The sequence below is a fragment of the Petaurus breviceps genome, unplaced genomic scaffold (assembly GCF_028583685.1).
Source record: "Petaurus breviceps papuanus isolate PSGF00001 unplaced genomic scaffold, PetGlider_PUasm1.0 90925, whole genome shotgun sequence".
Lineage (NCBI taxonomy): Eukaryota > Metazoa > Chordata > Mammalia > Diprotodontia > Petauridae > Petaurus > Petaurus breviceps.
This window is the reverse complement of record NW_027187380.1, coordinates 9,823,752-9,848,731: the sequence shown is the minus strand read 5'-3', so window position 1 is coordinate 9,848,731 and position 24,980 is coordinate 9,823,752. Positions and strand designations below refer to the sequence as shown.

Here is a 24,980-nt window from a genome sequence, read left to right as displayed (position 1 = left end):
CAGCAGCCCTCTATTTTGTCAGTTCCAAGTCTCAAACAACAGCAGCAAGAGATCTCAGAACCCTTTTGACTCAATTCCCTAGCTTTCTTCATATAGAAAAAAATAAGGCGAAATAACTTGCCCAAGGTTACAAAAGTAATAAATAGCACAGCTGGGATTTGATTGTAGGTCTTGATTCCCAATATATCACTATTCCATGTTGCCTTTAGAACGCTGAACTCTTTCAATTCCCCAGTCTCTCACCTGTTGATTCTCCCCTCAAAACAGTAACAGCTCTTGTTATTTCCTCCTTCTCATACACACACATTTTTATTGTTTCTCTTCCTTCCCTGCTTAAAACTCTGTCTCAGTCTCCTCTCTGTCTCTGTCTCTGTTTGTCTCTCTGTCTCTGTCTGTCTCTCTCTCTCTCTCCCTCTCTCTCTCTCTGTCCTCTACAACCTTTGAGGAGGAGAAATACTGGGGAAAACTATAGAAATGTAAAAAATTCATTAAAAGCTTTTTTTTGAGGTGTTGGTGGGGTGTTCGTCAATTGTTTGGCCTCCAGATGGTGGGTGAGGTCTGGACCTTTCCTTCCCTTCATTTGACCTGCATATATGATGAGATGATTTATTTATTTATATATAAGTATTTATATTTAAATATTCATTTTACATTTGAGCTTTTATGCTCCTCGATTTTTTTTTTTTTTGCTTTTTGGAGGGGGGAAGGTAGAGCAATTGGGGTCAAGTGACTTGCCCAAGGTCTCAAGGCTAGTTTTGTGTTAAGTATCTGAGGCTGGATTTGAACTCAGGTCCTCCTGACTCCAGGGCTGGTGCTCTTCACTTCGCCACCCAGCGGCCCCAATGTTCCTTGATCTTAACATATTTCTATTTTTTAAAGTACCTTGAATTAAACTTTTTATTTATGTGGACCAAGATAAAGTCTTGTTTTTTTTTTTCCTTTCATGGATAGGGTGGGGATGCCATAAAAAAAAAAATAGGTACTTTATCTCAAACCTATTAAGACAAATCTAAACAATCTAGCATTCAAGGTCCTCTACTGGTTAGTCCCCCCTCTATTTAGCAGGTGAATTTCCTTACTATAGTGAACATGGGCCTTTGTTCAAATTATTCACCTTTCTTGAAGGGATTTCCCCTTCCTTCTCTATTTTTTGTTGTCATGAAGTTGTTTTTTCAGTCTTGTCTGACTCTCCATGACTCAGTTTGGGATTTTCTTGGCAAAGATAGCAGAATGGTTTGCAGTTTTCTTCTCCCCTTCATTTAGAGGTGAGGAACTGAGGCAAACTGGGTTAAGTGATTTGCCTAGGGTCACAAAGCTAGTAATTATCTGAGGTCATCTTTGAACTCATGAAGATGAATCTTCCTGATTCCAAGCCGGGTGCTCTAATCCACTTTGACACCTAACTTTATCCACCAGCCCAAATCATACACTTCTTTCCAGGTCCAGAAAAAATTTTACTTCAAAGTGACAGAGCATAAAACTAGAAAGGAATTTAAGAGATCTTTTAATACAACCTCTTCCACAAAGTTTTCCATGATTACCCCAGACACAGAGAGCCCCACCTTCAAGAATTCTGGTTGAATTTTTACTCTGTACCTCACAATCTAGCAGCTTTGTGACAGACTACATATTTGTGTTTGATATCTGCTTTAGCATTAAAATGTGCCCATCAACTGGGCTCTTCCATATATACTTCTCCAACCTCATCATCTCCCTTTACTCCCCAACATGTCCTCAAATAGTCTTCTTTCACATCTCCTGCATAAATCTTACTTTAACATAAAGTGAAGTTTTACATAAAATCTTATTGCTCCCATTACTAGGCATGGGATTCTCTCACTTGATTTCAAAACCTCAGTCAAGTCTCATCTTACAGAAATCTTGACTCATTCCCAATTACTCGGAATGCTTTTTTTACTCTATGTATGCTCAGCACTTATCTAATGTAAATATAATTTTATATTACTCATAGTACCTATATAAATGATGGCTATTGTATCATACTATGCTTTGTAATTCTCAGAAAAATGACTGCACAAATCTGTATATTGCTTTATGGGTTACAAAGTGCTTTCCTCACAACAACAACCAGATGAGTTAGGTAATTTAAGTACTATCTTCATTTTAATAGAACCATAGAAGTAAAGTTGAAAGAGAACTTTGTGACCATCTAATTCAACTCTCCAGCCCTCCCTCACCCCCCATTATAATATAACCAACAAGTGGTTACCAAACCTTTTAGGGAGGAGCCCATTAACACATCAGATAGCCCATTCCACTTTTGGACAGCTTTAATTGCTAGGCAATTGAATTACATCAGGCCTCTTTAAAATTTTGACCTATTCTGAGGACAAAAGAATGTAATACCTGTTCCACATACCCATTCTTACAGTTCTTAAGAATCAGTTATCTTGTCCCCTCCCCTTATCCTTAGTCTTCTCTAGGCTAAAGTGAATACCTCCTAAAGCAGCCTGTTTCATTTGTTAGATTCCTGTCTAGAAGTTTTCCCTAATGTCAAGCCTAAATTTCCTTCAACCAATCCCAGAAGGGGTATGGGCGCTGCCTTTTGCCAGCTTGGTTGCCCTCTAGTTGCTTTCCAACTATTCAATGTTCTTTTCAAATTATGGTTCCCAAAATGAATACATTACTCCAGATGTGTTCTATATGCATCTCAATGAAATTGAAGATTAATTAGCTTTTTTGTTTGCCATATAAGACTGTTGTCTCACATTGGTTTTATAATCTTGGGTGGGGAACCTGCAGCCTTAAGGTCATAAGTGGCCCTCGAGGTCCTCAAGTGTGGCCCTTTGACCAAACCCAAATTTCACACCTCAGGGCCATAGGTTCCCCATTCCTGGTCCTAAGACTCCAGATCTTTTTCAAATTGCTGTCTAACCATACTTCCTCCATTTTTTTGTCACTTAAATGTAATTCCCTATTGAATTTAATCTTATTAGACTCAGTGTAATGTTCTAGCCTATCAAGTTCTTGTTTGGATACTTTTGTCCAATGTTATCTATGCCTCAAAGTTTTGTGTCATCTGTAAATTTGATAAGAATTCCAGCTACACCTTTATACGAGTCCTTGATAAAAATTTTCAGTAGCACAAATTCAGGAACAGATCCCTGTACTTTCTTTTTTTACATTTTATAGGTGAAGAAAGAGACTTAGGTACAGTGACTTGCCCAATGTCACATAGTTTGCAAATATTAGGGTCAGGATTGAAACCCAGGTCTTCCTGACTCAAAATCCAGGGCTATAATGTAAATTTCCCCAAACTGCCTCCCAAAACTATAGATGACACAAATAGCAATGATTTCCACATTCTTTACATACATTCTCTTATTTCCTCCTCATAACAATCCTCTGAGGTTTCTAGTATAATTGTCTCCCCTCTCCCCTAGCTCTCTAGCTGCATGGTCAGTATCCATTTATTTAATTGCCTGGACTTGTTTCATGTCTGTTAGTTTTTCTCCAAGGTGATCGTAAGCTCCTTGAAAACTGGGATTATATTTCTGTACCCCATTAAAAAGAGGAGCCCCTAAATTTATGGGGTTTACAACCTAGTAACTTCAGTAAAAATTCAAGTGATTGAGCCCTCTCTTCTGAATGTAGTCACTTTGAAATGAATTTTTTTTTGTGCCGGGAAATAAGTATATGATTTAGACTTGGAGACTTTTGGAGAAAAGAAGGGGAAATCACTTCAAGGAAGGTGAATAACTTGAACAAAGGTGTGTGTTCAGTAAAGTAAGGACATTCACCTGCTAAATAGATAAGAAGGGACTAGCCAGTGGAGGACTTTGAATACTAGATTTAATAGTTTGGATTAGACTTTATAGGCTGGAGATGAAGTAGCTATTTTTGCTGGGATCCCACTTCCATCCATGAAAAGAAAAAGACTTAATCTGAAGTAAACTTAATTCAAGGTATTAAAAAATATAAATATTTCACTTATATTGTTAAGATCAAGGAGCATAAAACTCACATGTAAAATGAATGCACTTAAATTCTGTATTATGATTAGATTAAGGGAATAGGGGATAAAAAGGGAAAATGGAAAGGTGGGTGACAGAAAAGAATAAAAACAAGTCAAATGAAAATGCTGATATCAGCTAGCACAAATGCTGAGACTTTCATGGTATACAGTAGTCACTTTTCAATTTATTTTTGGTACTATCATCATATAACAAATGAAATAAATAATCTCTCATTATATCCAGATAAAATGAAGGTAAGGAAAGAGAGGAACTCACTCACATTTCAGAGGTTGGTCATTGTAAGGACGAGTGTGTGTGTGTGTGTATGTTTGCGTGTGTTTTAAGTAGGGAAAGGAAACAAGGAAAATGTGTATATGTGAGGGAGGAAATAACACGTAACAGCCTTTAACAAAAAGCACTTTTAAATCTGTGAAACAATATGTAAATGAGCTATTACTGTTTTGAAAATCGAATCAACAGGTGGGTAGTTGTGGGGATTGAAAGAATCAAAGACTTCAGGACAAATAGTCAATGTTTTGTACTGATTTTGACATAGCTCTGCTGCACCTCTAGCTTTAAAGGAGAAAATGTTGAAAACCTATTTCAAAACAGACTAATGGTATGGAATGTTTTCTTTTGTCAGGCTTCCTCCATACTATCATTTTATTTTAATTAGAGGTATATCATTAATTTCAGGTAAATTATTATGTATTTAATTATAGGTATGTGTATATTACATACATATATATGCACACAAATGTATGTATACATATATGTATGTACATACTCATACACCTATGTATTTATACCAAATGTATACTAGGGTTTGGGGCATTTGAGAAGTGGAATTCCTGGATTATAGTCTTAGTTTGGCATCTTTCCTCCAAAAATGAAATTCTGAATTCATAAATTTAATGAATATGCCTTCAGTTTGAGATGGTAGTAATAATCCCAGAGGTGAAGAAGGGATAAATTGGAAGCCTACAATATCTGGATGTTAAATATTACTACAAAGATACCAAGTAAAGGTGAGGCAGCTATAGGTGGTGCAGGGGATACCACACAGTACTTAGGGTCAGGAAGACCTGAGTTCAGATCTGACTTCAAATACTTACTAGTTACATGACACTGGGCAAGTCACTTAACCACTAAAACATCAGTTTCCTCATGTGTAAAATGTGGATAATAATAGCACATACCTTCTAGCATCATTGTGAGGATAAAAATGAAATGTTTGTAAAGCAATTTTCAAAGTGCTATATAAATGCTAACTATTACTTTTATAAGTGTGATTGGTAAATTCAAAGTACTATACCATAAACTAAGAAGAGTCTTAGAGACCATGCAATCTAATCCATTTTATGGATAAGATCCAAGAAGGTTGACACTTGACCAAGATCACACCCAGTTGTAGAGCTGAAGTTAAAATCCAGTTGTTTTGCTCTTAGAGCCAGCTCCAGTCCAAGATTCCATTGCTTCACTAGCCAGGAGACAATGAGGTTATTTTTAACTCATGTAGATAAGGAATGGAGCTTTTTTATCTTGCCTGGAAGAAAAGCTGATTCTCATCTTTCACAGTTTCTTATATTAATTTCAGAGAAGGCAGGATCAGGAGTCATATTGGTACTATGACCATATATATATTTTAGAGTTCACGTTAGTACAATGCCATGAGCACTGGTGTCATTTCTTTTTGTTTTGTTTTGTTTTTTTGTTTTTGCTTTTTGGAGGGCAGTTGGGGTTAAGTGACTTGCCTAAGGTCACATGGCTAGTTTTTGTGTTGTGTCTGAGGCCAGATTTGAACTGAGGTCCTCCTGACTCCAGGGCCGGTGCTCTACTCACTTTGCCACCTAGCCACCCCAACACTGGTGTCTTTTCTTAAAATATATGAAAATACAAAACTTAAAAAAAAAATTGATGGATTAGTCAATAATCAATAGCCCATAAATGCCAGGCACTGTGCTAAGCACTGATGATACAAATGAGAAAGGCAGACCTTGCTTTTAATCTAATGGAGGAAGACAATATATAGAAGGAAGTTGAAAGATTGATAGTGTGGGGGAGTGGAGCATAAGGTAACTGAATAGAAAGGAAAGCCTTGGGAGGAGTTCATTGCTCTTCCTTCAGTTAGAGGGGAGATGCACCTGAGGGTGCTAAGGAGGTGTAAAGCATTAAAGAGGAATCAATCACTGTAATGATAAGATTTCAGGTGATGAGCTTATCCAGGGGGAGGCATGCTTCATTATTTATTTTTGATTCACTTATGATTATTCATTTTGTAAGAATTTACCACAAAATTCCTTTACATATTAAGGTTCCCCTCGTGCATTTTAAATGATCACATTTCTCCAAATTCAATTTTCCTCTAACTTTTCAGAATCACAATTACTGCATAAAGGTTTACCTATATAATATTAAGGACCACAGATTTAAAACTGAAAAGAGCCCTGGAGTGCAAGGCCCTCATTTTACAAATAAGGAAACTGAGACCCAGAGAGATGAAATAACTTGTCCAAGGGTATACAGGTAGAGATGAGATTTAGACCCAAGTCTTTTTGGTCTAAATCTAGAACCTCTTCCAATGAACTACATTTTCTCGTCTAAATTACCCTATGGATATTTTCATTAATAAAGTCTATATTATGTAGTAGCAAGAACACTATTGATTTTTTAGCTGCACAATCCAAATCCAGTCCAACCCAACAAGCATTTATTAAGATCATTAATAATGACATTGGGCAAGGCACAATGCGAGATGATAAGGATATAAAAGCAAAATGAAAAGCAATCCCTGGTCTTGCATTTACATTCTAATGGGGGGAAAGGTAGAAATACAACACATAAACAGGCAAGCATATACATAATAATTTTAGGTGGAAGAACTAGAAATTAGAATGAGGAAAGGGTTCCTATAGGAGGTACTGTGGTAGTGTGTATAAAGTATAGAGTTGGATTCAGGGAATCCTGAATTCAAATTTTACCTCAGATACTTACTGGATGTCTGACTTGAGTAAGTCGCTTAATTTCTCTCTGCTTTAGTTTCCTAACAGCAAAGTCAGTTTGTCTGAAATGTGGAGTAAAAGAAGAGTCGGATGCAATATTCCTAAAAACATGGTAGTCAGATTGTAAAGGGAATTAAATGACAAGCTGTTCATATTTTATGCTAGAGGTTATAGGGTGACACAATGTTCTTCAGCAAAGGAGAGAGACTTGGCTCACAGGATCATAGATTTAGAACCAGAAGGGACCTTCAAGTCTATCTAGTCTCTTCCCCTCATTTTACAGATGAGGAAACTGAGGTCCAGAGAGGTTAAATGACATGCACGACGTCACACAAGTTATAAGTGACAGACAGGATCTGAACTCAAATACTCAGACTCCAAAGCCAATGTGTCTACTTCTCCAGAATTATGCTTTATAGGAAGGCTGTTTTGGAAACTTGGGTAATATTGCTTTGAGATGGGAGATACTAGAAATTAGGGAGGCAAATTAGGCTATTTATTCCAGGCGAGAGGCAATGAGGCCTTGAAATAGGGTGTTGGCTGTGTGTGGAAAAAAGGGTAAGCAAGAGATGCAGAAGAGGCAGAACTGAGAATACTTAGTGATCGACTGGAGATTTGAGGATTCAGAGAGTTGCTAGGGATGATTTTGAAGTTTCAATCCTCGGTAAGTAGAAGGATGATGGCAACCTCACTGGTAACATGGAAGGATGGAGGAGGGAGGGTTCTGTATTGGACCTCTTCAATCAACCAACAAGCATTTCTACTCTGTGCTAGGACTTGGGATACAAAGGCAAAAACCGAAACATTTCACTGGTGAAACAACATGTATATGTTTAAGTAAGTATAAAATATGTGCAAAATAAACATAAAATAATATGAGGGAATGGGGCAGCTAGGTACTGGATAGAGTGCCAGTCAAAAAGACTCATCTTCCTGCGTTCAAATTTGTCTTTAGATACTAGCAAGTTACTTAACCCTGTTTGTCTCAGTTTCCTTATTTGTAAAATGAGCTGGAGCTGAAGGAAATGGCAAACCACTCCAGTATTTTTGCCAAGAAAATCCCAAATGGGGTTACAAAGTGTTGGCCAGACTGAAACAACTGAACAACAACGTCATGGGTAAAAGAGGGTGGGGAGGAGTCAGAAATATCTTTATGTGGGAGATGGTGCTTGAGATAAGTTCTGAAGGAAGCTGAGGATTCTCAGAGGTAGAGGTAAGGAGGGAGTGAAGTGACCGGTTTGGTTAGAGTATATCAAGAGGAATAACGTATAATCTTCAAAAAGTAGGCTAAAGCCAAATTGTGAAGAGCTTTAAAAGCCAGTTTGTATTTTAACCTACAGGTAATAAGGGAGATAGCATATTCCCTTATTACACAAGGGAATAAACATGGTCTGATCTGTAATTTAGGAATATGACTTTGACAACTATGTGGAGGATAGACTGAAGAAGGCAGAGACAAGACAGGGAAAAAAATTAGAAGGCTATTATGATAGTCCAAACAAGAAGTGATTAGGGGGGCGGCTAGGTGGCGCAGTGAGTAGAGTGCTGGCCCTGGAGTCAGGATGACCTAAGTTTGGATCTGACCTCAGACACTTAACACACACAAACAAAAAACCTAGCCGTGTGACCTTGGGCAAGTTACTTAAACCCAATTGTCCTCCAAAAAGCAAAAAAAAAAAAAAAGAAGTGATTTGGGATTGAAATAGGATGGTAGATGCCTAAGTAGAGAGAAGGGGAAATGATTTGAGAGATATTATAGAGGTAGAATTGACATGGATTGGTTAGGGGTGGGTGAGGAACAGTGAAAAGTCAAGGAGGATTTAGATTTTAAAACTGAGTAAGAAGGATGATGACAGTAGGATCCAAAAACAAGAGCAAGAATATTGGCAGATTATAGGCCAGAGAGCCTCGTTCTGCTGAGAACAGGGTGCTTCCTTCTATATCATGCTATAATCCCAGCACCTTAACTTAGATCCAATTTGGGTCCCTTCTGAGGGCCACAATCTGCTATCAGGGCCTTTCTGAACAAACATGATATTCAGGACCCTAACCAGAGGAGGTGCCCAAGGGAGAGTTACTTTGAGTTTGGAAATTAATCTTCTGCAGCCCTTTCCAAGGTGGACTGCGCAGTGGATTGCTGCCCTCTAGTGGCAGAGGAGGTGTATAGGCAGCACCATTAGAGGGAAGAAATTCAGGATGCAAGTCATTCTTTTAGTTTGATGGTAAACTCAGGGTAAACCACACCTCACCCCCAAGAACCCCACAGATGGCCTTTCTCCCATCTGCTCTACCTACTACTGAATCTGAGGATGATGAAAATCAACAAGTTATGTTTCATATAAGTGGGTTTAGACCATTTGTTGATGTTATAGATCAATACATTAAAGGGTATATCTATAAGGCAAAAGAAAGGTTAGGTCAGAGGTGGTGGAGTACTCAAAGGATGATTTTAGGCCTACTGGGGAGAATTAATGTACCCAGGCCGATAAAGTCACACTTCCTGAATGGGAGAATGGAAGGAAGAAAACCATCAAAGAGAGTTAATAATCACATGCCAGACAATGTAGTTACCAATGTAAATAATTTTTGTTAGTAATCAAAAAGCAAGCTTCTATTACAGGCATTCAGTGATTCAGCCAGGCAGCTCCAGGTTCAGTCACTCAGTAGGAATCAGACATCATCTCAGCTTTCCTCATTATGGCACTGTGTGCCACTGATATGAAGATTCCAAGGGCCTTCTTTCCTCATGGAGCAGCAAGGCAGGCAATGACCATCCAGCAAGTTGGCTGCAGTATGAATCTCCACTGTCACTGACCTTGGCTTAATACACTGATGACCTGTCAAGGCATCCTGTTCTCCTCAGGTTCCAAAGTTAATTTATGGAAATTCATACTACTGAGGCAGATTGCTTTCTGAACAGTGAGGCACCAGGTTATCTCTCTCCAGGTAAACCCTGTTACTCAATGTTGTTGTAGACACGAATCACATCCTCATAGCTATTAAGTGCTTCAATTAGATGGGCGGCTGCCTCCATGTCCCCATCTGACAGCTTCACCTTCATGTTAGGGATGAATTCTAGGACACAGGACACAGAACATAAGCCCAGGGAGTCCAGTTTTGTTCTCACTTCATGCAGTGAAGGGATATCACATATAAACTGGAATAAACAATATGCCAGAAATTAGATTTAGATCAATTAATATCTTTTTTTTTTTTTAAAGCAACTGGGGTTAAGTAACTTGCTCAAGGTTACATGGCCAGTTATTTCTGGGTGGGTGCTAAGTATCTGAGCCCGGATTCGATCCCTATGTCTTCCCGACACTGGGGCCGGTGCTCTTACTCGCTGTGCTACCTGGCTGCCCCCGATCAATTAATATCTTACAACATAAAGAAAGCATAAGGGGGCGGAGCCAAGATGGCGGAGTAGAAGCACGACCTTCCTGCAGCTACGGCTTCCACCCTCCCCAATCCATGTAAAAAGGGGACTCTAAACAAACTTTGGAGCTGCAGAACCCACAAAATGACACAGAGAAGTTAACCTCCCGCTGAGGACAGCCCGGCAGGCCGGCAGGAATCGGCCAGCGCAGCGCTCTGGGAGCCGAGCCCAGCACCACGCCGAGGCTTTAGCCCCAGGGCGGGCCTGACCAGCCGCCAGTCAGAGGGACTCCAGATCAGCAGCAGCTGTGGCCGTTTCCAGATTTATCAATACATAGATGTGAAGGACAAGGTGAGAGGCCAGTGCAGTCTGGACTTTGGGACCCAGGAAGTGGGAGTGCGTGGCTTTTACCCCCTGAGCGAGAAACCACTGAGACGCCAGCAGGCTGAGCCTGCCAGCGCCACGTGGCAGCTTCAGCTCCTGGCCTGCAGAGTGTAGGGGGACCAAGCACCCGTCTGAGGGGTCATTGCTCTTGCTTTAACCTGCTTGGATCTGGATTGCAGTCTAGGGTGGAGGTCCTGGGGTGTGTGTCCAGCTTGCCAGAGCGTGTGGAGACCTCAGAGAGGGCACCCATCTAATACCTCCGGCAGCTGAGAAAACCCCAGCGTTTGGGACAAAAACTCCCCTGTCTGGTGGCAGAGTCCTACTGTGGCAAAAAGCCCCAAAGTCAAATCATTGAGTGGCAAAATGAACAGGCAAAGGAAACAAAGCAGACAGAAGATTCCAACATTACACTCCTATTTTGGGGATAAGAAGGAGCAAGGCATGGAACAGGAGGAAAACAATGAAGTCAGAACTCCTGCACCAAAAGCTTCAAAGGAAAATACAAGCTGGTTACAGGCCATAGAGGACCTTAAGAAGCAGATAAGAGAAGTGGAGGAAAAATTGGGAAGAAAAATGAGAACAATGCAAGAAAATTATGAAATGAGAGTCAACAGCCTGACTGAAGAAAATAATACCTTAAAAAACAGACTGACTCAAATGGCAAAGGAGGCTCAAAAAGGCAATGAGGAGAAGAATGCCTTAAAAAGTCGAATTTGCCAGATGGAAAAAGAATCTCAAGAGCTCATTGAGGAGAATCATTGCTTCAGAATTAGATTGGAGCAAATGGAAGCTAATGACTTTATGAGAAATCAAGATGCTGTTAAACAGATCCAAACAAATGAAAGAATAGAAGGCAATGTGAAATATCTCATGGGAAAAACCACTGACCTGGAAAATAGATCCAGGAGAGATAATTTAAAAATTATTGGACTTCCTGAGAGCCATGACCAAAGTAAGAGCCTGGAAAGCATCCTCCAGGAAGTTCTCAAAGAAAACTGCCCTGATGTTTTAGAACCAGAGGGCAAAATATAGGTTGAAAGAATCCACCAATCACCTCCTGAAAAAGATCCCCCCAAAAAACTCCTAGGAATATTATAGCCAGGTTCTGGAATTCCCAGATTAAGGAGAGAATATTACAAGCAGCCAGGAAGAAACAATTTGAATATTGTGGAAACACAATCAGGATAACCCAGGATCTGGCAGCTTCTACACTGAGGGATCGAAGGGCCTGGAATGTGATATTCTGGAGGTCAAGGGAGCTGGGATTAAAACCAAGAGTCACCTACCCATCAAAACTGAGTATCATGTTTCAGGGGAAAATATGGTCATTCAGTGTAACACAGGACTTTCAAGCATTCTTGCTGAAAAAACCAGATTTGAATAGAAAATTTGACATTCAGATACAAGAAGCAAGAGAAGCATGAGAAGGTAAACAGGGAAAAGAAATCATAAGGAACTTATCAAAGTTGAACTATTTTTATTTTGAGCAATCGGCGTTGAGTGGCTTGTTCGGGGTTGCATGGCCAGTTGTTTTTTCTGGGTGTGGTGCTGAGTGTCTGGGCCCGGATTTGATCCGGGTCGTCCTGGCACTGGAGCTGGTGCTCTTGCTCACTGAGCCACCTGGCCAAAGTTGAACTATTAACATTCCTACATGGAAAAACAATAATTGTAACCTATGAAACTTTTCTCAGTAGTTGAAGGGATTAGAAATATATATATATATGTATATATATATATGTCTTTATATGAGGGTATGCGGGCATATGAATACATATGTGAATGTGTGTATATACATTTACAGGTATACATAGATAGAGGGCATGGGACCAATTTAACAGGAAGGGATGATACTTAAAAGGTGAAATTAAGAGGTGAGAGGAATATAATGAGAGGAGATGGGGAGAGACAGAGTGGGGCAAACTATCTCATACAGAAGAGGCAAGGGAAAATGGTTACAATGGAGGGGAAGAATAGGAAGCCAAAAGGGAATAGGTCAACCTTATTCCTATTGAATCTGGCTTGAGAAGGGAGGGAAATACACACTAAATAGGGGATCTCACCCTCCAGGAGACTAGGGGGGGAAGGGGATGTGAGGGGGGATGATGGAAGGGAGGGCAGGCTGGGGGGGAGGGAAGTTGGAAGCACCCACTTTTGAAAAGGGACAGGATCAAAGTAGAGAATAGAACAAGTGGGAGGTAGGAGGGAGGGAAAAATAGTCAGTCTTTTACAATACATCTACTATGTTATTGTTTTGCATTAGCCACACATGTACAACCTATACTGAACTGCTTGTCCCCCCAGTGGGGGTGGGTGGCAGGGGGGGGAAGGGAATGAATCTGGAATTGAAAGTTTTAAAATCAAATATTCAAATATATATGTGTGTGTGTGTGTGTGTGTGTATACATATATATATATATACACTATTATTAATACCATCTTACATGTAATTAAGAAAAAAGATATACAGGCACTGAGGCATAGAGATCCACTGGAAAAGTTGAAACGGGTATAGGAGAAAATATGGGAGAGAGCAGATTGGAGGTGGGGATATCCTGTGGGACTGCTGTTTTGGGGGGATGGGTGGGGGAAAAACGGGGAGAAAATTTGTAACTCAAAATCTGGCGGAAACAAATGATGTAAATCAGCAGTTAATAAAGCATTTAAATAATAAAAAAAGAAAGCATAAGAAGTTCAAAATGGATACATGAACAGAATATCAAAGGTCATACCTTTAAAAAACAGCTAAAAATAAATAAATAAAAGTAAAAAACAACAACTCTAACTATGCTCAAGGGCATACCCTTTGATCCAGAAATACTACTACTAGGTCTATATCCCAAAGAGAAAAAAGTCAAAAAAGAAAAGGACCTATATGTAAAAAAAATTTGTAACAGCTGTTTTAGTGGTGGCAAAGAACTGGAAATTGATGGGATGCCCCTCAATGGGTAAATGGCTGAATAAACTGTAGTATATGATTGTGATGGAAAATTGCTGTGCTAGAAGAAATGACAAGCAAGATGCTCTCAGAAAAACCTAGAAAAACTTACACAATGCAAAGTGAAATGAGCAGAACCAAGGGAACACTGTACACAGTAATAACAATATATTGTAAGATGAACAACTGTGAAGGACTTAGCTATTCTCAGTCATATAATGATCCAAGACAATTTTGAAGGATTTATGATGAAAGGTACTATCCATCTCCAGAGAAAGAATTGATAGTCTGAATGCAGATCAAAGCCTACTTTAAAAAAAAAAAATAATTTATTTATAACATTCAGTTCCACAAACTTTTAAGTTCTGATTTTTCTCCCCCTTTCTTTCCTCTCTTCTTTCCCCCAAGACAGCATGCAATGTAATACAGGTTCTACATATACCTTCACATTAAACATATTTTCACTTTAGTCATGTTGCAAAGAATTGTAATCAATGGAATGAACTATGAGAAAGAAGAAATAAAACAAAAGAAAATAACAAATAGTTTGTTTCAATCTGCATTCAGGTTCTGTAATTCTTTCTCTGGAAGCGGACAGCTTTTTCCAACATGAGTCTTTTAGAGTTGTCTTATAACCTTGCATTGCTGAGAAGAGCCCAGTCTATCAAAGTTAGTCATCACAGATACAATGTGTCTGTAATTGTGTACAATGGTTTTCTGATTCTGCTCTCTTCACTCAGCATCAGTTTATATATGTCTCTCCAGGTTATCTGAATTGCATCTGTTCCTCATTTCTTATAGCACAACCGTATTCCATTATATTCATATACCACAACTTGTTCAGCCATTCCCCAATTGATGGGCATCCCCTTGATTTCCAATTCTTTGCCACCACAAAAAGAGCCTGCTATGAATATTTTTGTACATATGGGTCCCTTTCCCATTTGTATGGTCTCTTTGGGATACAGCCCTAGAAGTGGTATTTCTGGGTCAAAGGGTATGCACATTTTTATACTCCTTTGGGTATAGTTCCAAATTGCTCTTCAGAATGGTTGTATCATTTCACAACTTCACCAACAATGTATTAGTGCACCAATTTTCCCACATCTTCTCCAGCATTTATCATTTTCCTGTTTTGTCATCTTAGCCAATATGACAGGTGAGATGTGGAACCTCAGGGTTGTTTTGATTTGCATTTCTCTAATTAATAGTGATTTAGAGGAGCAGCCAGGTAGCACAGCGAGTAAGAGCACCAGCTCCAGTGTCAGAATGACCTGGAGATCGAATCCTGGGCTCAGACACTTAGCACCCACCCAGAAACACCTGGCCGTGTAACCTTGAGCAAGTTACTTAACCCCAATTGCTTAGGGGCGGCCAGGTGGTTCAGTGAGTAAGAGCACCGGCTCCAGTGTCGGGATGACCTGGAGATCGAATCCTGGGCTCAGACACTCAGCACCACACCCAGAAATAACTGGCCGTGTAACCCTGAGCAAGTTACTTAATCCTGATTGCTTAAAAAAAAAATAGTGATTTAGAGCATTTTTTCATATGATTATAGATATCTTTAATTTCTTCCTCTGAAAACTGCCTGTTCACATCCTTTGACCATTTATCAGTTGGGGAATGACTTATATTCTTATAAATTTGATTCAGTTCTCTGTATGTTTCAGAAATGAGGCTTTATCAGAGGCACTGGTTGTAAAAATTGTTTCTTAGTTTTCTGCTTCCCTCCTAATCTTGGTTGCATTGGCTTTGTTTGTACAAAAACTTTAATTTAATGTAATCAAAATTATCCATTTTGCATTTCATAATATTCTCTATCTCTTGTTTGGTCATAAATTCTTTTCTTCTCCATAAATCTGACAGGTAAACTATTCCTTTCTCTCCCAGACTGCTTATATTATCAGTCTTTATATCTAAATCATTATTCCAATTTGGCTTTATTTTGGTATACAGTGTAAGAAGTCTATGCCCAGTTTCTGCCATACTATTTTCCAGTTTTCCCAGCACTTTTTGTCAAATAATGAGTTCTTATCCCAGAAGTTGGAGTATTTAGATTTATCAAATAGTACATTACTATAGTCATTGACTACTGTGTCTTTCATACCTAACCTATTCCACAGATCCACCATTCTATTTCTTAGCTGCTACCAAATAGTTTTGATGACTGCTGCTTTATAAGACAGTTTAAAATCTGGTATGGCTAGGTTACCTTCCCTAGAATTTCTTTTCATTAATTCCTTTGATATTTTGAAACTTTTGTTCTTCCAGATGAATTCTGTTATTATTTTTCTAGCTCTATAAAACAATTTTTGGTAGTTTGATTGGTATAGCACTAAATAGGTACATTAATTTAGGTAAAATTGCCATTTACATTTTATTAGCTTGGTTTTTCCAATTATTTATATCTCACTTTATTTGTGGGAAAAATGTTTTGTAATTGTGTTCATTTTGTAATTGTGTTTGTTTTGGCAGGTAGACTCCCAAACATTTTATAATGTCTACAGTAACTTTAAATGAAATTTCTCTTTCTATTTCTTGCTGTTGGACTTTGTTAGAAATACATAGGAATGCTGAGGATTTATGTGGGTTTATTTTATATCCTGCAACTTTGCCAAAGTTATTTATTATTTCAAGTAGTTTTTTACTTGATTTTCTAGGATTCTCTAAGTATAACATCATATCATCTGCAAAGAGGGATAACTTAGTCTCTTCTTTGCCTATTCTAATTCCTTTAATTTCCTTTTCTTCTCTTATTGCTAAAGCTAACATTTCTAGTACCAAAATGAATAACAGGGGTGATAATGGATATCCTTGTTTCACCCTGATTTTACTGGAAATGCAAAGCCTACTTTTTTAAACTTTATTTTTTTTGTGCTTTCTTTCACAATGTGACTAACATGGAAATATGTTTTTCATGACAGTACATGTATAACATATCCAACTGATTGCTTTCTCAATGAGAGGAGAGGGGAGAGAGAGAATCTGGAACTCAAAATTTTTAAGAAATGAATGTTAAAAATTGTTTTTATATGTAATCGGTGAAAAAGTAAAGTGTTAAGTAAATATATGAACAATAACAACAACAAAAAAACAACAACAACCCTAGAAGAGAATTAGATAAGGTAACTTTTATAACTATAGCTAAGGGCAAGGGATTTTTATTTATATCTTCTATTATTATAAGGACTAGATTTCCCCCATTGTATCTACACTCTACTACTTCCAGAGGACCTCCTTTAGAAGAAGGAATTTTTTTTAAAGGAAAACCTTTCTTTCTTTCTTATTTATTTATTATTTAATTTTTCCTCAGTTAAATTTAAAAACAAATTATTTTGCTTTTTTTTTGGAGGGCAATTGGGGTTAAGTGACTTGCCCAAGGTCACATGGCTAATTTTTGTGTTAAGTGTCTGAGGCCAGATTTGAACTCAGGTCCTCCTGACTCCAGGGCTGGTGCTCTATTCACTAAGCCACCTAGTCAACCCTAAAAAAATTTTTAACATTTGTTTTTAAAACTTTGAATTCCAAATTCTCTCCCTTTCTCCCTCTCCATTCCCTCCCCACACTGAGAAGACAAGCAATTCCATATAGGTTATATATGTGTAGTCATGTAAAACATATCCATAATAGTCATATGAAAGAAAACAAAGACCAAAAAAAAACTCAAGAAAAAAATAAAGTAAAAACAAAGTATGCTTCAATCTGTATTCAGATACCATCAGTTCTTTGGGGATGGATAGCATTTTTCATTCTAAATACTTCAGAGTTTTCTTGGATTGTTATATTGCTAAGAATAAGTAATTCACAGCTAATCATCTTACAATATCGCTGTTATTTTGTACCCAGTACATTTCACTTTGCATCAACCCATGCAAGTTTTTACAGGTTTTTCTGAGCACATCCTGCTCCATCAATTCTTATAGTACAATAGTATTTCATCATAATTTCATACCACAACTTGTTCAGTCATTCCCCAATTGATGTGCTTCCTCTCAATTTATAATTCTTTACTTCCAGAAAAGAACTGCTATAAATATTTTTGTCCATATAGATCCTTTTTTTTTTTTTTTGGAGGGGGGAAGGAAGGGCAATTGGGGTTAAGTGACTTGCCCAAGGTCACACAGCTAGTAAGTGTTAAGTGTCTGAGGCAGGACTTGAACTCAGGTCCTTCTGACTCCAGGGCTGGTGCTCTATTCACTGTGCCACCTAGCCGACCCTCCTTTTTGTTTTTTATCTCTTTTGGGATACAGACCTAGTAGTGGTATTGCTATGTCAAAGGGTATGCATGGTTTTATAGCCACAGTTCCAAACTGGGCATAGTTCCAAATTGCTCTATAGAATGATTTAATCAATTCGCAACTCTGACAACAGTACATTAGTGTCTCATTTTTCCCACATCCCCTCCAACATTTGTCATTTACCTTTTCTGTCCTATCAGTTAATCTAATAGGTATGAGGTTGTACCTCAGAATTGCTTTAATTTGCATTTCTCCAATCAATAGAAAGTTAGATTTTTTTTTTTGCTTTTTGGAGGGCAGTTGGGGTTAAGTAACTTGCCCAAGGTTACACGGCTAGTTTTTTTGTGTGTGTGTGGGTGTTAAGTGTCTGAGTCCGGAACCGAACTCAGGTCCTCCTGACTCTGGGGCTGGCGCTTTACTCACTGCACCACCTAGCCGCCCCTAGAATATTTTTCATATGGCTATAGCTTTAATTACTTCATCTGAAAACTGATTATATCTTTCGATCATTTATCAATTGGAGAATAGCTCTTATTTTATAAATTTGACAAAATTCTCTCTATGTTAGAGAAATGAGGCCTTTATCAGAGAAACTTGCTTCAAAAACTTTTCTTCCACAGTTACTATTGCTAACTGTATTTCCGTCCTTCCTATTCCCTCTACCCATGTTTATTCTATTCTCTCTCTCCTTTCACTGTCCCTCCTCAAGTGTTTTGCTTCTGGCTATTCCTTCCCCTAAATCTTCCCTCCCTTCTACCCGTGTTTCCCCAATAAGACCTATCCCGAAAATAAGCCCTCCCCTTACTGTGTAAGATTCCTCTAAAATAAGCCCTCCCCCGAAAATAAGCCCTATTGAGATTGCTACTGTAATGAAGGTGATCCCCTGCGCTACACACTACATTACGGTACCCTCTGTATGCACCGTCCCCCCCCGCCCCGTGAAACGCATGCTAAGCTCCGAGCTGCATCCAATCAGAGCTGCAGCAGTGAGCGCGTCATCCTGTTCTTCCCCAGTGATTTGCTTCCCCAGTGATTTGCTTATTGAATAAAGGTACATTTTTTTGTTCACATTTACCTGTTTATTAAAATTGCTGTCAATGTTCATTAAAATAAGCCCTCCCCTGAAAATAAGTCCTCTGGTGTTTTTCTGTCCAAAAAAATAATAAGACAGTGTCTTATTATCGGGGAAACATGGTATCACTTGTGGTTCTCTAGGTCCTCAAGTACAGCCTTTAGGACCTAGAGGGCCACATGTGGCCTCAAGGACACAGGTTTCCCACCCTGGTCTAGACCATGAATATTTTAGATCAAAGTCTATAGGAGCAGCATAGCAAAAGATCTAAGAGTAATATCAGATATTATAATTATAATAATATATATATTTTTTTAAGCAATCAGGGTTAAGTAACTTGCTCAAGGTTACACAGCCAGTTATTTCTGGGTGTGGTGCTGAGTGTCTGAGCCCGGGATTCGATCTCCAGGTCATCCCGACACTGGAGCCGGTGCTCTTACTCGCTGTGCTACCTGGCCGCCCCAATAATAGATTTTTTAAATGCTGTACTAAAAATGGTGTCGTTTTGGTTTTTTTTGCTTTTTTTGGGAGGGCAATTGGGGTTAAGTGACTTGCCCAAAGTCACATGGCTAGTATGTCAAGTGTCTGAGACCTGATTTGAACTCAGGTCCATCCTGACTCCAGGGCTGGTGCTCTATTCACTGCACCACCTAGCCACCCCCCCATTTTTTTTTAAAGCAATTCGAGTTAAGTAACTTGCTCAAGGTTACACGGCCAGTTATTTTTTGTGTGGGTGCCGAGTATCTGAGGCCAGAACCAATCCCAGGTCTCCCGACTCTGGGGCCGATGCTCTTACTCACTGTGCCACCTGGCCACCCCCAAAATGGTTTTTGGTTTTGTTTTTTTTTGGAGGGCAATTGGGGTTAAGTAACTTGCCTAAGGTTACACGGCTAGTATTTTTGTGTGGGTGTTAAGTGTCTGAGGCAGGAACTGAACTGGGGTCCTCCCAACTCTGGGGCTGGTGCTTTACTCACTGCACCACCTAGCCACCCCAAAATGTTTTTTTTTTTTAAAAGGCATATGTTGAACTAATTGTCCCAAATCTTTTCTGGAAGCCTTTTCAAAAGAAGCAACTTAGCATCTCTCCTTCAAACTTACTTTAAGTACATTTTTCTCATCATCATTCTCAGATTCCTGTACATCTTCAGCTCCAGCCTCGAATGCCAACTCTAGAGCTCGCTCTAAGTTTACAGTCCTCTTCTCTTTGTCTTCTGTGCCAACCATGACAACCCCTTTTTTGTCAAAGGAGTACCTGGCCCCATCAGTCATCACTCCTCTGTATGAGAACAAAGAGAAGTCCATGGTCACCATTTCAGGGCACTTATATCCACAAAATGCCTTACCAATCCAAATCTTCACAGAACTTCACAGAACAAATCCTCTTAATAAAAAGATTTGTTCCGTAAAACTTGGACTTGGTCAAAGGGCCACACTTGAGGGCCTAGAGAGTCATATGTGGTTTTGAGGCTGTAGATTCCCCACTCCTGTCCTGGAGTTTCTCTTCAAAACCACTAATTGTTTCTCCTCATCCTAATTCTGCTTGTTTTCATCTCTAATTGGGCTCTGTAGGATAAAGAGAGCTATCTTTCTACTATCTCTCCAGAAATTCTGTGTAATCTATTCCCTCAGTACTTTGTTTCAAGATCAGGATACTTTAATGAAAAAAGAACTTGAGACAAACTAAATGAAAAAGACTTTCAGAAGCCTCTAATCAGGAAATCAAAAGCAGAAAGTTGTTGGACCCTGGGCTTCAAGAAGGCCTAGGGGGATCAAAACTGAAACAGTAACAGACATTGCTTGAACTGAGATAAGTTCCCTTAGAACTAGCATCACCAGAGAAAGTAACAACTTTCCCAGAAAAGAGTCAGAAATTAGGCTCCTGGCTCCTCCCCTGCCACCATTCCCCCTCTCCCCTCCCCCCCAACCAACTCCTACCACACACCCGTGTTTGTTCAAGATGTGCTTGATGGCTGCATGGCACTTGGCACCACTGTCAGAAAGTACCTCAATGAGTAGAGAAGAGCCGCCAGGGCCTCGTCCTTCATAGAGAAGATAGACGTCCTTGTTCTTCTGCAACAAGTAACACCAAAACAGCTAGGATTTCTCCATCTCTATCTCATCCACTCCATACCATATCTAACTTGGGCTGGAGTCTGGGACCTCAAAACCTGAAATTTTTCCTACCATTTATGGACAAGGCCTTAGTGACCCTTCATATCACCTATGATCAAATATGGTTGGGGTGAGTAGCTACAGGTCCTTTTCCCAAGGTGGGAATATTTGTTTCCTAAGCTGGATATTTGTTTCTGTGTTCTTTGTTTCTCGTTCTCTCCCTGTTGTGGGCCCAGCTGATATACTAAATGATGAAGTAATGCCTTTTCTCATTACCAGTCACCAAGAATGTATGCTGACATCTCTCAATCTCACCCTTAACCCTCTATACTGTAGGCTCCCATACTATCTATGCTGGACTTCCCTAACTACTCTTTTCCTGCTTCCTGTGGGGAATAACAGGGTTAAGGACCTTCAGGAATGGTTAGACGTTGAAGATCTAGGTAGAATATAAACTAAGTACAAGAACTACTAAAGTTCAAAGCTGTTAGCATAAGGGGCAGCCTATTTCCAAGACAATATAAGAAGCTTCCTTTAGGTATCCAAGCCCAAGTGGTGCAAGAAATAGCAGGTAAGGTAAACAGGAGGTAAGTACCTCACTTTTTAGTGCTGCCTCAATAGTTGACTTTGGCATGTTCTTGCTTCGACATAATTTCAGGAGGTTGGCCAGATTGCTGTTTAACTCGGGGTTGGGGCCTCCTTCTGTAGAAGAAAACATACATAAGTGAGATTATGGCTTCTCTCATTCCTGGTTTTCCTCACATCTAAAAGCCATATATAGCTAAAATGGGCTAAAAATATTTTCCTCTTCTTTTCCCAATAACTTTGATTAGTGTCCATGTGGACCAAAATGGCCTCATAACACCTGGCTTTGTATCTAAAACCCCCTACATATCCTCCTTGTTAACTATGAATAAATCAGGAAACATGACACTTTAACATTCTTATCCCCTCAACAAATTACTGCACTTAAAGATTCCCAAAGCATTGATCTGAAAGTAAAGAGAGCAGAAACACCTTGTTTTATCGATCACCATCCTGGAACCTGGGGTGGTGTGGGGAGGGGGAAGAGGAAGATTCTCTAACACATGTCAGAGAGGGAACTTTTTCTTATACAAAAAGGGAAAGCAAGGAAGTCGTATTTGGAGCTGCCATCTCATTGTCCCAACTCCAGTGTGGATTTGGAGGACTGCAGTATCCTATTCCCTTCTCCAACTCTGCTGAAATCTTAGTTGGCTATACAGAATGTACTGAAACATATCTTTTTAGAGGGGACACTTAAGTCTTGTGTGTGGTTTCCTTTTCCCATACCCAGTGTAGACACAGGGTTGCCACATAATCATTCATTTTAAAGGCATTTGCCACAAAATGAAGGAACTGAAATGGTTATGAAAAGCAACTGATCAAGATTCTTCATTTTCAAATTCCTTGAACTCAAGGGGCCCTCATTCTAATTGCTTCAGTAGGAGACCCTAATTTAACAGAACCATTTTCCATGGAAAACAAGGGTAAAAACTCATGCAAAGTCAAGAAAATTAGTTCATAGAATTTAAACAAACCTCACCTCTAGAAAGCATAGAGTACATGGATATATTTATGATCCAAAGGGGAGGAAGTTTGGAAGGAATAAACAATACTAAATGAGACCAACTAAGCTAAAAGGATTTTACTGTTTTTAGAGGGAAGAAATGAAGATGAATTTCAAACTGGAGAAAGATATCATTCCCAACTAAGTTTCAGGAAGGTGAGTATATGCTTGCAAGTTTAAAAGAGAGATAAGGGATGAAATGAGTTAGAAGTTATAATGATAAAATAAACACCATAAAAAAAAAGAACAGAACAACATCATGTACCTTTCATGGCTATGGCTAGGAGGAGAGATCTTAATTTTTAAAAATGGGGGAACTGAGATAATTTTGATTACATAAAATAAAATACTTTTGCACTAACAAAATCAATGCAACTAGGATAAGAAAAGAAATGGTCAATTAGGAAAGAAAAGTCTGTATCAAGTATCTCTGATAAAAGTTTAACATCCAGGATTAATAGGGAACAAATACAAATATGTAAGATCAAAAAGAGCCATTCCTCAATGGATATGTGGCCAAAAAAAAAAAATAGAAGCAAACAGTTCTCGAAAGATCTGTAAGCTATTAACTATATGAAAGACTGGTCCAAATTGCTAATAGTGAGAGAAATGCATATTAAAATAATCCTGGGGTTTCACCTTACATGCAGCTAATTAGCAATGATGACAAAAGAGTAGTATAGTTGATGCTGGGACAAGCACAACAATACAATGTTGTTGGAGCTATGATTTACTTTAACTGTTCTGGAAGCAATTTGGAATTATGGTAAGAAAGTGACTAACCCTTTTGCCCCAGATACTCAACCATTGGCATATATCCTAAGAGGATCAGAGGTCTTATATAGACCACAGTAACACTTTTTGTAGTAGTAAAGGATTGGAAACAAAGTAAATGTCTTTCAACTGGAAAATGGTTTTAAAAAAATTATAGTGCATGAATATAATGAAATCGCTGCAGAGTAGAGTTCAGAATATAAAACATTCAGAAAAACATGAATGAATTCATACAGAACGAAGTAAAAAGAACCAGGAAAACAATATGCACAATGACTATTAACAGTACTACAGAAAAAAATGAAATTTAATGCTGTGTAATTATAATGACCAAGAAACTCTGCCTTAGATAGTTGGTTAAATGCATTAAGGTGCATCTTAGCACTGGAAGGGTTTGTGGGTATAGAACACTGCACTTATGGTCGGATTCAGTAGATGTGTTCTTTTGTTACAAAACTGTTTTTTCCCCTTTTCTTTTTTAATTCTTTGTTCCAAGAGAGCTGGTTAAGGGTAGGGGGTGGAGGAGGTAGATACATTCAGGAAAGGGAGTAACATAAAAACAAAAGCTAAAATCCCACATTCTACAGTAAGTCTTCCCCATCCCCCTTAATTTTAGTGCCTTCCTTCTGTTGATTACCTTCGATTTATCCTGAATATAGCTTATCTGTCGTTTATATTTTGTCTTCCCCACTAAAGACTCCCAGAGAGCAGGGATTGTCTTTTGTCTTTCTCTGTATCTGCAGCGTTTAGCACTGTGCTTGCACATAGTACATGATTAATAAATGTTTTCTGACTAAAGATATCAATTAAAAAAAAGAAAATCCTCAACAGATATAAACTACAAAAAAGATTATATTATACTGATGGGTGGGCAGTTTGGGTGGGTGTGGAAAACACAGAGGAAAAGGGAAAAACCCTTGGGAATCTATAAGCTAAAGCGTGGGGTCCCTGTCATCTATGCAATGTCGCCTTGTCCAGCTGAGCTAGGTGGGTGGCCAAGGCGGAGGAGATTTTCCATAGAAGCAGCAGAGTCCGATCGGGTTCAGGTTCGGGTTCGGGTTCACTCCGCCTTCTCCCCTCCTCCCCCCTACCCCTCAAATCGATCCCGCGCTCACCTTTGACAGAAAAACGGATGAGCCTCGAGAGCTTCGTGAAGACCTGGCTCCTGGCCGTGTCCTTGGGGCCCTTAACGTGCCTGACTTTGGACCACTTGTTGTGCCCGGCCGGGGTCGCCGCTGACAAATGGAGGGCCCGGCCTGGCGCTGGCCAGAAAAGCGGGGTCGAGGGCCCAACCTGCAGCGTCTGCCCGCACCCGGCCGGCCCAATGGCCACGAGACGCCGCAGACTGCGGGCAGCAGCTCCCCAAAGCCCGGCCCCCGCCATCAGCCCCGCCTGTCCTTGCAGGGACGCCCCGAGTCCGGGTTTCCAGACCCCCTCTCCTACCGACAATCAAGGACCACACCGGCGACTTTGACCTCAGTCCTTCTCCGAAGCTCTTCCGTCCGCTTCCTCCGTGTTAAAA

The 24,980-nt window shown here is 39.4% G+C and overlaps 1 protein-coding gene across 1 annotated transcript; it reads right to left on the bottom strand.

Moving 5' to 3' along the window:
- Positions 1 to 4,141: 4,141 nt before the first annotated feature.
- TACO1 (translational activator of cytochrome c oxidase I) lies at positions 4,142 to 24,980 on the bottom strand. Its single transcript, XM_069076249.1, has 5 exons — positions 24,574 to 24,980; positions 21,692 to 21,798; positions 20,927 to 21,054; positions 20,083 to 20,260; positions 4,142 to 10,136 (listed from the first exon to the last, which is right to left on the bottom strand). The coding sequence occupies exons 1-5, from the start codon at positions 24,839 to 24,841 to the stop codon at positions 9,936 to 9,938; spliced, it is 882 nt and encodes a 293-aa protein (XP_068932350.1). The 5' UTR covers positions 24,842 to 24,980; the 3' UTR covers positions 4,142 to 9,935.